The sequence below is a fragment of the Taudactylus pleione genome, unplaced genomic scaffold, assembly GCF_031769625.1.
Source record: "Taudactylus pleione unplaced genomic scaffold, aTauple2 ptg000170l, whole genome shotgun sequence".
NCBI classification, from domain to species: Eukaryota; Metazoa; Chordata; class Amphibia; order Anura; family Myobatrachidae; genus Taudactylus; species Taudactylus pleione.
In genome coordinates, this window is record NW_028284572.1 from 9,877,772 (window position 1) to 9,892,592 (window position 14,821).

The 14,821-nt window shown below is 42.9% G+C and overlaps 1 protein-coding gene across 1 annotated transcript in view; it reads left to right on the plus strand.

Annotated features, from left to right (window-relative positions):
• Window positions 1-14,821, plus strand: part of DCHS2 (dachsous cadherin-related 2) — a 321,829-nt gene that overhangs the window by 265,405 nt on the left and 41,603 nt on the right. Inside the window, exons 10-11 of the mRNA XM_088475373.1 lie at window positions 3,939-4,779; window positions 8,432-8,671. Of these exons, the coding sequence (XP_088331499.1) occupies window positions 3,939-4,779; window positions 8,432-8,671 (1,081 nt within the window). The remainder of the gene's footprint in view (window positions 1-3,938; window positions 4,780-8,431; window positions 8,672-14,821) is intronic.

Genomic DNA, 14,821 nt, shown 5'->3' on the forward strand with positions numbered 1-14,821 from the left:
AGTGAGACCCTACCCTAGGGTCTCGTCGTAAGCCCCAATGGTCGCGATGGTCAATGACCATCGCGACCATCACCCTAGCGGTCGATAGAGCTGTGGGTGTTAACCCACAGCCTAACAACCGAAACAGAGGCGGCCGGTCAGGATGCAAGCGGCCGCCCAGTTTCTGAGCGACCGCTTGCATCCTTCGACCGCCTCTGAATGAGGGCCTAAGGGCTGCCATAGAGACACAGCACCCTAAGGACTGCCATAGAGACACAGCACACTAAGGGCTGCCATAGAGACACAGCACACTAAGGGCTGCCATAGAGACACAGCACACTAAGGACCTCATTCAGAGTCGGTCGTTGCGGCCACACGGTCGTAAGGTAAAAGGGGCCGGATATGCCAATGAAGCGCTCGCAAGTTGCGTCGTTTAGATGGGATCGTTAGCTGGACGAGTGAGGGGAGGATGTGGCCGTATGACTGAAAATACGCCCCCTTCTCGTTCCCATTACACGTCATCTCCGGGCATATATGGATTAATCGAGACCATTGGGAACCATCGGAGCTGGTCGTAGAGCTTAAGGTTGACCATACCCTCTCTTAAGCACTACGATCAAGTCAGTGTAAAAACCTCCCATGTCACGTGCCATGACACTACTTAGTTAATTATGCACTCCCATAAAACGCCGTTTGCATAGTCAGGCACGCCTGTGTTCGGATCTCCACTCCCCCGCTCACAAGCACCTTCCCCTGTTACCACCCACAAACGCCTCATCCTGTCACTCAAACTAATGACCTGGCCAAGTTGAAGGAGAGAGCAATTTCTTATCGTAGTAGCTAGTTTGCGCACGCGCACTGCGAATTTTATGCATGCGCAGTTTAGCGAACATCGGTGGCATACGACCGTGCGGCTGCAACGACCGACTCTGAATGAGGTCCTAAGGGCTGCCATAGAGACACAGCACACTAAGGGCTGCCATAGAGACACAGCACACTAAGGACCTCATTCAGAGTCGGTCGAAGCGGCCGCATGGTCGTACGCCACCGATGTTCGCTATACTGCGCATGCATAAAGTTCGCAATACGCGTGCGCAAACTAGCCGCTACGATCAGAAATTTCTCTCTCCTTGAACACAGTAAGGTCGGTAGTTTGAGTGACAGATGGAGGCGTTTGTGGGTGATAACAGGGGAAGGTGCTTGAAAACTGGGGAGTGGAGATCCGAACGCAGGCGTGCCTCATTATGCGAACGGCGTTTTATGGGAGTGCATACGGATTATGGGAGTGCACAATTAACAAAGTAGCGTCATGGCACATGTGACATGGGAGGTTTTTACACTGACATGATCGTAGAGCTTAAGAGAGGGTATGGTCAACCTTAAGCTCTACGACCAGTGCCGATGGTTCCCGATGGTCTCGATTAATCCTTATATGCCCGGAGATGACGTGCAAAGCGTACGAGAAGGGGGCGTATTTTTTTGTCTTCCGACAGCTTCCTCCCCTTGGTCGGCCAACTACCGATCTGAGCTTAGGGACGCAACTTGCGAGGGAATCATTTGCATATCCGGCCCCTTTTTCCGTACGACCGCGCGGCCGCTTCGACCGACTCTGAATGAGGTCCTAAGGGCTGCCATAGAGACACAGCACACTAAGGACTGCCATAGAGACACAGCACACTAAGGGCTGCCATAGAGACACAGCACATTAAGGGCTGCAATAGAGACACAGGGCCTGATTCAGAGCCGCTCGTAAGCGGCCGCTCGTTCGCTCTGAGCGATGCTCGCACAACTGCGCATGCGTATGGGTCGTAATGCGCATGCGTAAACCAGTCATTGCGGTAGAAAATCAAGCGCCCGCAAAACAGCGAGGGGCTGCTAATTTGATTGACAGAATGTCAATTGACAGTACCGTTTGTGGGTGGTAACAGGGGAAGGTGCTTGAAAACGGGGGAGTGTAGATCCGAACGCAGGCCTGCCTAACGGTAAAAAGGGCGTTTAATGGGAGTACATAATTAGTAAAGGAGCGTCATCGACCACGTCACTTGGTTGTCTTTTAGCCTGAACTGCTCGCAGTGATAGCGGTCAGGAAAACCTACCACAAGCACTGCGAGCAGTTCAGATGCCTTTCGATGTAACCGATTAATCAAATAAATACCGGAGATGACGTGTGATGCGAACGGCAAAGGGGCGTCTTTACAAAATAGCGAGCGCATTTTTCGTTCGCTCGCTCAGACATAGAGGCGTCAACAAACCGCAATGAGCGAGCGCTCAATTTAAATAGCCGGCCCCTTTTTAGGAACGACCGTCCGCAAATAGTGTCCGGCTCTGAATCAGGCCCACAGCACACTAAGGGCTGCCATAGAGACACAGCACACTAAGGGCTGCCATAGAAACACAGCACACTAAGGGCTGCCATAGAGACACAGCACACTAAGGGCTGCCATAGAAACACAGCACAATAAGGGCCTGCTTCAGAGGTGTACGCTGACTGCATGCGGTGCCGACATAAAGGCAGTTGGCTGATGTTGGAAGCAATGCGCATGCATTCCAAAGGTTACCGCCGAGAGACGCAGAACAAATATGGACACAAGAGCCATGGATTTCAGTGGACATTCCTGGGAGGTAATAGGGTGGATAGGCAGGCACGGGACATGTCATGGGCAGTGATTGCATCTAAAGACTACTGACACAGGAGGCCATGTTCACTCAGAAAATCTGCGCCACCATAGGTGGTGAAATGGATGATGGTACGACCGATGGTGTGCCGTAATACACACAGCGACTGATTAGCATCGCAGTCAGACGGCATCTCAGTAGGAAGACCATCAGCCATGACATTAGCATAAAGACGCAGTTGTGGCTGTGGTAAAAGACTGTCGAACAACAACTGCGTCCACCTCTGAGTCAGGCCCTAAACTATTTGCCGTGTCACTCAGTTCAATATCATAGCTGCCACTATGCAGTCTCCATAAGATGCCTGCATAAAGCCAATGTGGCAGCATTAGACTGACCTTGGTGTGTGACTGTAAGTGGTTCTCTGCTGACAGCTTTTATTCTTCACTATCCCTATAGGGTGACAGGACACAGACGCTTCTGAGGAATCAGACTCAAAGTCACCTTTTATTGTAACAGCAAAAGTGACATCAGACTTTTTATGTGGTTATTTATCATTAATGTAACCATTATCATTATCATTGAAAAATATCCAGTTTTACACTTTATTCAAAGTCAGAACAGGCAAAGGCCAATTTATATTGATTAAGCTGTAATTACAGTTAGTTTTAAATGATTACTTAATAGTAAGAGAAGGTGCCAACCTCTCCTGCAGTGCTGTACAGAGCCAGCAGCACAATATGCAGAAAGACAAATGCAGATGATACCCCCTTGCGCAGAAGAGGAGCAGCTACTATTAAAAATAGGTGTTATCAATACCTAAATAAGTCACAATGAAATACAAAACATAGAATAGTGCGCTCCACTGATGGGATATGCAATATACTTATAGTCCTTAAAGTCTGTATTTCTTTCTTCAATTATAAGATTCTTCTTTATATGTCATTCCAAACATTCTATCTGTACATATGAAAACATATGCCGGCTGCCAGGGTGAGAGGAGGGGTCCCGTGACGGGGGATGCACACGGGCCCCCTCCTCTCTAAAGACGCCCCTGCTCCTGGTGTCTGCAACATCTACATATTTTCACATAGTAGCTGCACAGACAGAAGCAACTGCTGAGGCATTAGCATACAATTGCCCAATTGTGAATCAGGCCCATATAATCCATATGTAGCCAAATAATGTGGCAGCTGTGTCACACAAGCACTGTCACAGGGAGAAGTCTGCTAGCTGAGGATGGTGTGCTGCAGGGTTAAATACATTTCTAAATGTTTGATGTTGATGTAGCATCAATATTTGCATATTCAATTAATTCCATTAACACATAAGTCATGTGTTTTTAGGTCATTTCAACTTCTAAAGGGAAATTTAAAGATCATATAGAAGTAAAGACCTTGAAGGTTCCAGAGGATGTGAAACCTGGACAAGTGATTGGCTCAGTGAAGTCACGTGAAGATAGATTGTTGTCCAGAACAGATCTCCATTACCGCATATCTGAAGAAGAGCACAGCAGCCATTTTGTCGTTGACCGTTCCACTGGAGATATATACTTATCTAGGTCACTAGATTATGAAACAAATACTCAATACATGTTACGCCTCAATATACAAGACTATAATGAGATACGTCCACTAAACTACTCTGCCATCCTAAAGATTGAGATAGAAGATCGTAATGACCACTATCCTGTTTTTCTTGACCACATTGTTGTCATAGGTATTGAAGAAAATGTACCTATTGGGACTGTCTTGTATACATTTAGGGCAAAAGATGGAGATGGGAATATAACAAACAGCAAGATTAAATATTCATTAAATACAGATGGAACACATGATAATCCCTTTTTCATTCATGAATGGGATGGATTCTTGACTACAGGCAAAGAGCTGGACAGAGAAACAGTAGAATCATTTACTCTTACAGTGATTGCAACTGACCAAGCAGCTAACATAACACATCGCCGACACTGTTCACTGACTGCTCGGATTATCATTCAAGACGTCAATGACAACAGTCCAAGTTTCCTATCACTGCCTGATGCTTCGGTAATGGAGGATGCAGAAATTGGCTCACTCGTCCATCGTGTAGTGGCTAAGGATACGGATGAGGGAAGGAATGGAAAAATAACATTCCACATCATGGATGGGAATTCAAAGGAAGTTTTTTTGCTGGACGAAGCAACAGGTATTATACTTAATTTTTCAAGAGAGATCATTTTCTTTGGAATGAAATATGGCAGTGAATACACTTGCAAATTGGTAGTTGAAAAAGGAAAATGTGTTTCTGAAGACAGTTTTTAAGATGATCCATGTTCCCACTTATAACTGATCATCCATCTGCCAAGACCTAGCCTTGGCTATGGTAATACTTATCACATCTGGGTTTCATTTATGGAAAACATTATAATCATATAATGATAATATATGTTGTGTGAAGGCAATATCATGGTTCACCAACCTGTTTTCTGTCTGTACAATAATTTACTAGTTAATTGAATGCTTTATTCATATTAGGGGGGAGGGAAATACCAAACAGCGGAGGAGCTACTACCCTGTGACATGGGGTGCTCATAATTGGGATAACCGACATACAGACAAAGAGGCTGATGAAGAGCTGAATGTACACCTGTCTGTACTGCACATGCTCAGACAATTATTGCACACAGATACCAGAATACAGAGTCACACACCTTCTGATAGCATCTACATTTATGGCTGTAGAGGCGGCACGGGACTGTGAAGGGTTGTCCTCACGGAAGGACAACCGGTATAGGTAGGGGGGCAATGATAATGATGACTAGTAGTACACCTGGCATATACAGTATCCTGCCGATACAAAGGTGTACTCATCTGGAGAGGATACACCTCTAAAATACACTATTTTCAGAGTTACGTTTGTGTTATATACACCCATTTATCTCCCAACTCTGGAATGCATGTTTGGAGTGGCAGCCTTATCATTCATTTTTACTATTTAAGTGCTGTCTTTTGTACTGCAAAGCAAAGAAAATGAAAACTTTTATTTTAAAACTGCACAGACATCTATTCATACAATTAAAAATCCTATAACCATACTAACTTTTTCGGTGGCTGTTATGGTATTTGTCGATCTAGGCAAAGCTTTGCCTTCTATGCAGAGAGCATACTTTGTAGACATACCATTGCTGAGAATAATCAGTATAAAGCTGTGCCCCTGTCTCTCTGTGCCAATAATGTCTCAGGCATTAGTTATATTTACAGCTGGGCTGAACTTCCTGTGATAACAATGTCATGTGACTATTCAGAGCCAATGTACTGGCAGAAGGCAGGTGTATTAATTTACTGTACAAGATGCGCAATGAAAAACTTGTTTAATGCTTATGTTAGTATTTGTTTTGTCTTAGTATTTCCAATCTATGAAAAATTCTATATTTTATTAAGTAGTATTAAGTAATTTAATGAAGTTGCTGATTCCGAGTTGGGAGCAAAGCAAATAAGGACCTTGGCAAAACTATGTTGCTCTGCAAGTGGGGCAGGTTAAGTGATTGTGGCAGTGTTGGACTGGGTCAAAGAGGACCCCCAGGATAATGCAGTGGTAGGGGTCCATGCTTAAGGGGTGTGACCAGCCTCCAGAGGGGGTGTGGCCAGCCACCACAGAGACTTGGCCAACCATTAGAGAGTGCATGGTCTGGGTCCCTTTATAAATATATATATTAAATAATGAGAGTGCATGCATGATAATGTACAAGATTAATAACTATAATGCATTGTAGTGAAAACCCCATAATCCTAGGCAGTATAATGTAACATATGCACAGTCTGAAACAGACCCCTAGAGGACAGGGTGGGTCCTTAGGTAGTGGGGCCCACCGGGGATTTCCCCTCTACCCCTGTGGACCAGTCCGACCCTGGATCGTGGCAGCAGATACAATGATGTATAGCTGCCTCAAAAAGCATCTGTCCTGTGAAGCCTTAATATTGCCTCAGTTGCTGCTAATACAACCACTGAAAGTTTACACTGCTATGCATGCATGACCTTAGCTCACGCATGTGCCCAGCGAGAGCCAAAGGATGCAAACCTGATTTTCTTCCTATAGGAATGAGCGGGGGCAGGCTACTGCCATTTGAAGATGGCAGTGGTTTGTGCAGTCAAGTTTTAGAAGCTTGAGGAATAGTTGTCTCCATTCCAGTGTATGGGGACATGAGGCACATCTGGACCTCAGTGCACACAGGAGATATCTGAGATACAGTATCTACTGCATTGCAACTTTAATGAATGGTTCCACTACTGTTTATCAGATCCATTCATGTTGATAGATAGGCCCCTATGTGCTTTGCATGATACTTTTTAGATTTAGAAATAAAACCTACTCCTAGGATAGTTTCACCTTTTCACATTTCACATTTTCGCAGTTGTGCTGGCACTGGTGGCCATGTTCCGGTGAACATTCTGAGCAACCAATATGGTGTGGATGTGCATCTGATACAGCCAATGCTGCAACTTACTATGCAAAGCGGAGGATTTGAGTCACAGCTGGGTTTCTTCGTAGTAATCCCACCGGCTGCGGCATTAGCATAAAGACGCAGTCACGCTGCGTGAGAAGACGCAGTCTCCGCTCTCATCATCCACCTCTGAATCAGGCCCATAAATTGTATTCTGAAACCAATATTGGTATTTCTTGGAGGTCAAGACACATAACTGCATACCTCCCAACATTCCAGGAGGGACAAAGTGCTATGTTCCTGACAGAGCCGTAACTAGACTCTTTGATGCCATGTGCCAGAGAGAGTATTAGCACCCCCCCCATTTTTCAAATAGATACATAATATAGTGCACCCAAAAAAGGGCCATGGCCTCATGGGGAAGAGCCAGGGAAGAGATAGGGGAGGCCAGGAGATGCTGGGGATAAAATAAGAGGAAGCTACAAGTGAGAATGATAATAAACAGGAAAATTGACAGGCCCAAACAGCGCCCCCTGCCCTGCGGTGCCCTGTGCCATAGCACAGGTCGCACTACCCTAGTTACGGCCCTCGTTCCTGGACTTCCCTCTTCATTTATGATTGCCATCACCTTTCTTATCAATTAACTAGTTCAATACAGGTGATGGCAATCATAAATGAAGAGGGAAGTTCAGGAACATAGCATTTTGTCCCTCCTAGAATGGGTCATGTTATTATTATTATTATGATGCTTTATTTATATGGCGCCACAAGGTTTCCTGCAGCGCCTTACTATGCCTTACAATGTACATAAACAAATGAGCACACAACAAAAACAGTTATTAACAGTACAAACAATACAGGACAAATACATGATTTATAAACATTGCTGCATAACACTTAAATAAGCAGCAGGTGTCAGCAACCAAGTGTTAGGTGCTGTTGTCAATTAAAATATAAGTAAGCGAAGGAGAAGCACGTGAGGGAAGAGGGCCCTGATCGTGAGAGCTTACATTCTCTAGGGGAGGGGCAGACAAACAGGGGTGACACAGATGGGCTGGATTGCGAGGATACAGCCCATCTGTGGCTGAGTGGGTAAATGATTTTATGGGATCCATTTAGTGCAGTTAGATGTTGACATCACATCACATTTCTCACCATTCCTGAACCACGATTAATAAGTCAGGATCAGAGGTTGATGAAGATTGGTAGTTTTGCATTTTCATCCAATTTGGTGGTAACTTATATGGGCAGATGGAGTAACGGAAATATTAAAAGATGTGTGTACAGACCACATGTGTGTATTCTATAGTTTTAGAATGAAAATAAGTTTTTTGCTTCTATACATTTTTCCTTTCTTAGGTTGTGTGACAATTAACCCATATATGCCCTATTTTATGTATATATTTATTCTTCAGGGTGGTTAACGCTATCGTCTGTAGTGGACCGTGAGAGTCAGGAGAATTATATTTTGACCATATTGGCCACAGATAACGGGACGCCAGTTCTCTCGGCAACACAAACATTGACAGTCAGGGTAATCGATGTAAATGACGCTGTGCCAACATTTAAGCAAATGTTGTATGAAGCTGCCATTCCTGAAAACCAAGAGCCTGGACAACATATCATGACGGTGGAAGCCGAGGACAGTGATTCAGGTACCTCAGTTTTCATATGTAATCTATAATGGAGGCGGGAGGAGGGGGATACAATTGTGATAGGGTTCTTAGTGCTTTTTAGATTTAAAACTATAAATGCCCTTGAAATACTCTGCAAATGAAAAGTAAGATTACTTTTCATAAAACTCATGAATCATCAGTATTTATAGAACAGTGTCAGTTCAAGTGATTTCCACGTCTGATATTATTATATAAAAGCTGGAAAATAGGTGCTAATCAGAAGTTCACTTATGTCTATGTCTGTAGGGAATAGTAACAACATTATTAGTCTATAGTCTACTTTTGTGCAACTCAAAACATGTTTAAAGTCACAGAGGGGGTCAGAGTTTAAAAAGAGTCATTAGACCCATGCCACCTCATCTGTCATACACTTGCTGCTGTCTTTACCTCCTGAGCTTGGCGTGCTCTGTTCATTCTCTCTTTTCTAAAAACATTGTACTATACAAAAGCAACATATTTGAATGTTGCAACCAGTGGAATGGCATTAGCACTCGTACATAGCTGTATGATTGGGTGACGCCCCAGAAATTCTGTGAGCCCCAAGCCTGTGAGTTTTGGCTCAAAATTTGCCAATCATGGCGACATCTATTTTTTTTATTCTGCTTTCAAATATGTTATTCATGTGTGATCCTGTTTCCTTTTCTGTCCACAAACAGCCAGTCTCTATGGGAGCAGCTGGGAGAACCACATCACACATAGGGGTATATGTACTAGGCTGCAGACTTCAAGCATCGGCGAGTCCCGTGCGAGACTGCCCAATGTTTTAACCACTTAACTGACAATTTTTTTCCGGCAAAATCAGTCAGAAATTGCCGTGTTCGCAGAAGAGTCCGGGGAGTCGGAGGAGATCTGTTCTGCACATGTGTATAGTGAATTTCCTCTTCAAGCACACTGCGGGCGGCGCGGTAGCACCTTGTCAGCTGAAGCACAGTTGGCAGCATTCACATCCGGTGCAACCATGTCAGTTAAGTGGTTATAGTATTTAAAAGGCAAAATCAGCCTGGTCCTGCAGCAGTGATGGCTGGCAACAACGGCTGTGGCCGGTTTGGAGTTATTAAAAAATGGAATGTGCAGTAGGTAGGAACTTACAGTTTATACATCACAATTGTCATGATATGCAGCTACAGTCCTAGAACAATTATCATCATCATGTTTCTTAGTATCAGCACAGACAACAAAGCTGATGTGTAATTACTGTCATTATTTTATTCTTGTGTATTTCTGCCAAAGGATACTAGTATAATGCCTTTCCATATGTTGGATTAAGGCTGACGTGCAAGTGAGCTTTGTTGGCAGATGATCCCGATTGACCATTTTATGCACGTAATGCGTGTTGGACTATTGCCATGTTATCAATGTCACTTTTTCCCCAGGACCATTTCTGACCGCAAATTATGTCTGGAATTTGATGTACTGTAAAGTATAGCTCTTATTTCTTCAAATGGGACATTTCTTAGCGCGTGATTGGAAGGTATTGGAGAACCAGCAGCCATGGCACTGTCAGTTTTAGCCTTATTGGTTTGTGTGTGTGTGTGTTATATTTCTATCATGTGGCTGCTGAATGGCTGTGTCTGAATGTATGGTGACTCTTACCTCTTCCTCATTACCAGATAATACAGCTGTGCAAGCAGTTTTAAAAATAAGTTGTCTATCCTGTGTCATTTCATTGTGTGAGGCTACATCATAAGATCTATTTGCTCTGCACACAACAGACACATTTCTGCCAATCATTTATTTGTTTGATATTTTATTTGTAATGAGCTGGATGAGAATACACAAAGATGCTTTTCTTTCCTTCACCACTGGCACATGCATTGTTTCTTGTCTGGGACAAGTTACTGAGCTATGTGGGGCTGCCTGAGCACATTTCTACTTTTGTTTTTGCCAGTGCTAGATATAGGCTGTAACTATAACAGTGCAATACTACTACTGTCTTATTATATATAGTCACTGTAATCTCATAAGCTCTTCGCTTTCACAACTGCAAGGCCCTGACTTTTTATCCTCCAAGCCCAAAAATTAAAGACAGCTCTGTGCATAAGTAATAGCAAAGAAAGTAACTGATGGACACAGGTCCTTAACTAGTGGTGTGTGAGCGTTGCCACCACCCAGGGTGCAGGGCCTAGCGGCACTATCTCTGCCCTTTGACACCCAGGGACGTGCAGTTAGGGTAGGCTCCCCTGTCATACTCCCTCCCCTATCATACTCCATGTCATGCTCCAGAGTTTTGATATAAAAACTGTGTTTGTATACATGTGTGCCTCCCCAGCAATTGACCTCACCGCATGTCACTGGTGACACCTGTATTTGACATGGAGGGTGTCTTGAGTGCCATCCTACAGCCTAGAGAGCCACCACTTCCTGGTCATGTTGGCTCTGCCACATTATCTGTACATCACATACTTGCCAACCCTCCCTGGAAGTCTGGGAGACTCCCTGAAATAGTAGCAATCTCCCTGACTCCCTGAAGAGTCTAACATTCTCTTTGATTGCACCTTACCCACTCTCTCAGGCCAAGCTCTACACGTCCACTTTATCACCGCTTTCACAATCTCCCTGAAATGACTTTTGAAAAGTAGACAAGTATGGTACATTATGAAGTCACATGTATGGAGTAGGGAAGCCCATGGCGCATTGTTGCTCTGTTGTCACCCTGTTGTGGCCCTGGATGGACATTCACTCATTGCAATTCAATAATGTTTGCATGTTCATAACTTTGCAACTTTCACAACTGATTATTCACCTATGCTCTGCTTATCATTGATCTGATTGTTAATAGTATATGTATACAAAAATAATGATTTGTTGTTCTGTAGATGAAATGACTTTTATACTGATCATAATAATAAAGCAAGGCAAATTTTACGGCAATGATCCAAAGCTGATTCCTTTGCATTGTTGTGGCTATATTATTTTTGTCCACACAGTGGCACTGTTCTCCAGTCTTACTTTACACCTCTCCACAAAGTACATTTCTGTGCAACCACAAACTATAAAACATTAACCTCAATATAATTAATTAAACTTATGAGATGGTAAAAACACTGCTCAAAGCGCAGATGGGTCTTTTTACGACATGCCGTGTAATGCAAACATGCTTCTTTTTAATTTTATGCCACTGTCTCTGCTTTTATTATAACGCAGACATTTGCAACATACATAACTGTACATTATGCTTACTGCCAGTGTGAAAAGCTTGCTTATATGTTATTATATGTTACCTTTTTTAGGTGATAATAAAAGGTATTAACTTTATTATCATATATGTGGTTGTTTTATGAACCAGTTATCTGAACAGGTATTACTACCATAGCTGAATAAGTAACTTGTATTTAATAAAACTGACATGTTTTATTTGTATCAGCAATTGTAAATAAAAGTAATACAGTATTATTATCAAGATTTGTTTCAGACATCCAGGGCTATCTTATGATATTAGGTAATAAGGGGCCCATTTATCAATAATCGCATACTCAATGTGATCTGGGTGCGATATTAGCACTAGAATGTATTAAATTGCACCTGTAGGGTCAGGGGCTCTGAAAGCAGCCTGTCCCAGCGATGTGTATCAGTGGTCTCTTCAATCCTGTGCTGGGAGTCCTGCGAATGCGTAGTCTACTGACCAAAGATGTGCAGCGACCATTGTCGGAGAGGGTTACAAAAGAACATTGTGCCCATTTAGTCTTGCAGTGTGTAGTCCATCGGCTATAGGCTACAGTGGCACAACACCATATTTAGTTGGCATTAGCTGTGGGGACTAAACTCCGGAATGAACCTATGGGGGTTGCAGCTGCTGTTGGAAATGAAGGGGCCGCAGCAGATATCTCCAGGAAATATGGCGCAAATATTTCATGATTAATGAGCCCCTAAATGTGTAACTAATTAGGCAAATGATGACAGCATAGTTTTAGCACTTCACTTAATGTGAGATGCCCATTGAAAATAACATTAAGATACAGAGCCGTAACTAGACTTTTTGGTGCCCTGTGCCAGAAAGAGCATTGGCGCCCCCCTCATTTTTCAAAGGACATAATGCACCCAAAAAAGGGCCATGGCTTCATGGGGAAGGGCCAGAGAAGAGATAGGGGAGGCCAGGAGATGCTGGGGATGAGATAAGAGGAAGCTACAGGAGAGAACGATAATAAACAGAAATTTGACAGGCACAAACAGCGCCCCCTCACCTGTGGTGCCCTGTGCCATGGCACTACCCTAGCTACGGCCCTGTTAAGATAGTACACATTTATGTAGCATGTAATTGTTGGTTAAAAATGAAATAACAATATCTGTGCCATTTGTGTTTGTGGCAAGGTGAGGTGATGTTTTGTTAGTTCCAGTTAGTGTTTTTGTGGATTTAAATAAGTGTTGAACTTGAGTTGGCCACATAGTGCATTACTGATTTTAATGGCTGTGTAGCTCAATGTTACAGTAGTTCAACTTTCTGCTCCTATGAAATTATTATTTTTATTATTATTATTATTATTATTATTATTATTATTATTAATAATAATTACCAGTTATTTATATAGCACACACATATTCCGCAGCGCTTTACAGAAAATATTCGTCCATTCACGTCCAAATTTGTATTTTATGTACAGTAGATCATGATGTTGGCTATTGATTGTCATCTATATAAATATTAAAAAAAATTCAATAATTTAGTATTTTTTTGTGTGAATTGGGATATTAAATTAATTTATGGCAGTAAAAGCAGGAAATTCACTCATAACACGCAAAGTGCCAGATTTACTACATCATGCAAATGAGAGTAACACTATCTGTCTATGTGAGTATCCTTGCAGCTTCAAGTATACGCATTGCTACAGTATGCCCGATATCTATCCAGCTACAAGCGTCATCATTAGTATAATTAGTATCGGCACTTACCCCACCCCATGCTGGGTGCAAAATTGATTTATGCCCTCTGGCGAATCAGGCCATTCACAATGCATGAAACCTAAATAAGCCAAGCAGCAAGGATAAATAAGAGTTACATGTATGCAGACATATAAAAGGAGTTTACAGCCAAACATTTTTCCATAGATTGTTCTCATTTTCATCTTCTATGCACATTTGGTATACTTACTTACTGCTTAGTGAGCCCTTTAGTGTTTTACAATATGTGGGACTCCATCAAATGTACACAGGCTTTTTTACAATGTATGAAATGTGCCCACATCTTGGCATCCGGGGGCAGACATCAAGGGGCTCCCAGAAATGTTTCAGTGCCAGCCAAGCCTATTGTTTATTCAACACTGATTGATCAGGTCCACTTTCTGGTGACTGGCCCTTCCCCGCAGAGCAGCCAGCCTGTTACAGTACACACACTGCACTATCCTGGCACCCAGTAGCTATTAGTGTTGAGCGCCGCCATCGAGGGTTCAGCAGGCCCAAGAGGAGGAGTTCACTTAGCTATTAGATGCAAGGCGGGTGTAGTGCATGAGCTGCAGTGAGATCTGTCAGGTTCATGTAATTGTGGGGGTGGGGACAAGTGTTTGGGGCTGTGGGCATATTCCTTTGTGAATAATGGGGCTCTCTGCAGAAGCTGCGCTTATGGCTGCATGGAGCTGCAGAGCGGTGACCACAGGGAGTGTGGTTATGCTTCTCTGACAGGCCAACTTTGCAAAGCAGATGGCATTAAAAATGAATATGTTAATTGTACATCTGTTATCCTTGCAAATGGTTGTGAGGGTGATGATTATTGCTGATTGTTCTGAGACTGAACAGAACTGTCCTTATGGCAATTGCAAAATGCAAACTATAAGCTCTATTAGTTCTCAGTCATCATCAACCAATAATTCAACGGTACATAATCATTGTCAACCCACTGCCAGCAACCATTTCTGCTGGAAGAATTAGACAGAGAAAAATTAGAGGAGAAAATATCCTAGAACACTGTCCATAAATAATGACATCATTAGAACTCATGCCTTCTGAGCGGGACCAATCAGCAATCACATTTGATCTTAATTGGCTACATTGTATATTATTTATAACATTATTATAAATGCTTTATCCGAACTTCATCCCTGAACAGAATAATTTTAGCTGTTCAAATTGAAAATAATATAAAATGTATAAATTTACGTTCGCATATGCAAAGTGTCCTTTATTTCAATGTGGTGTGCT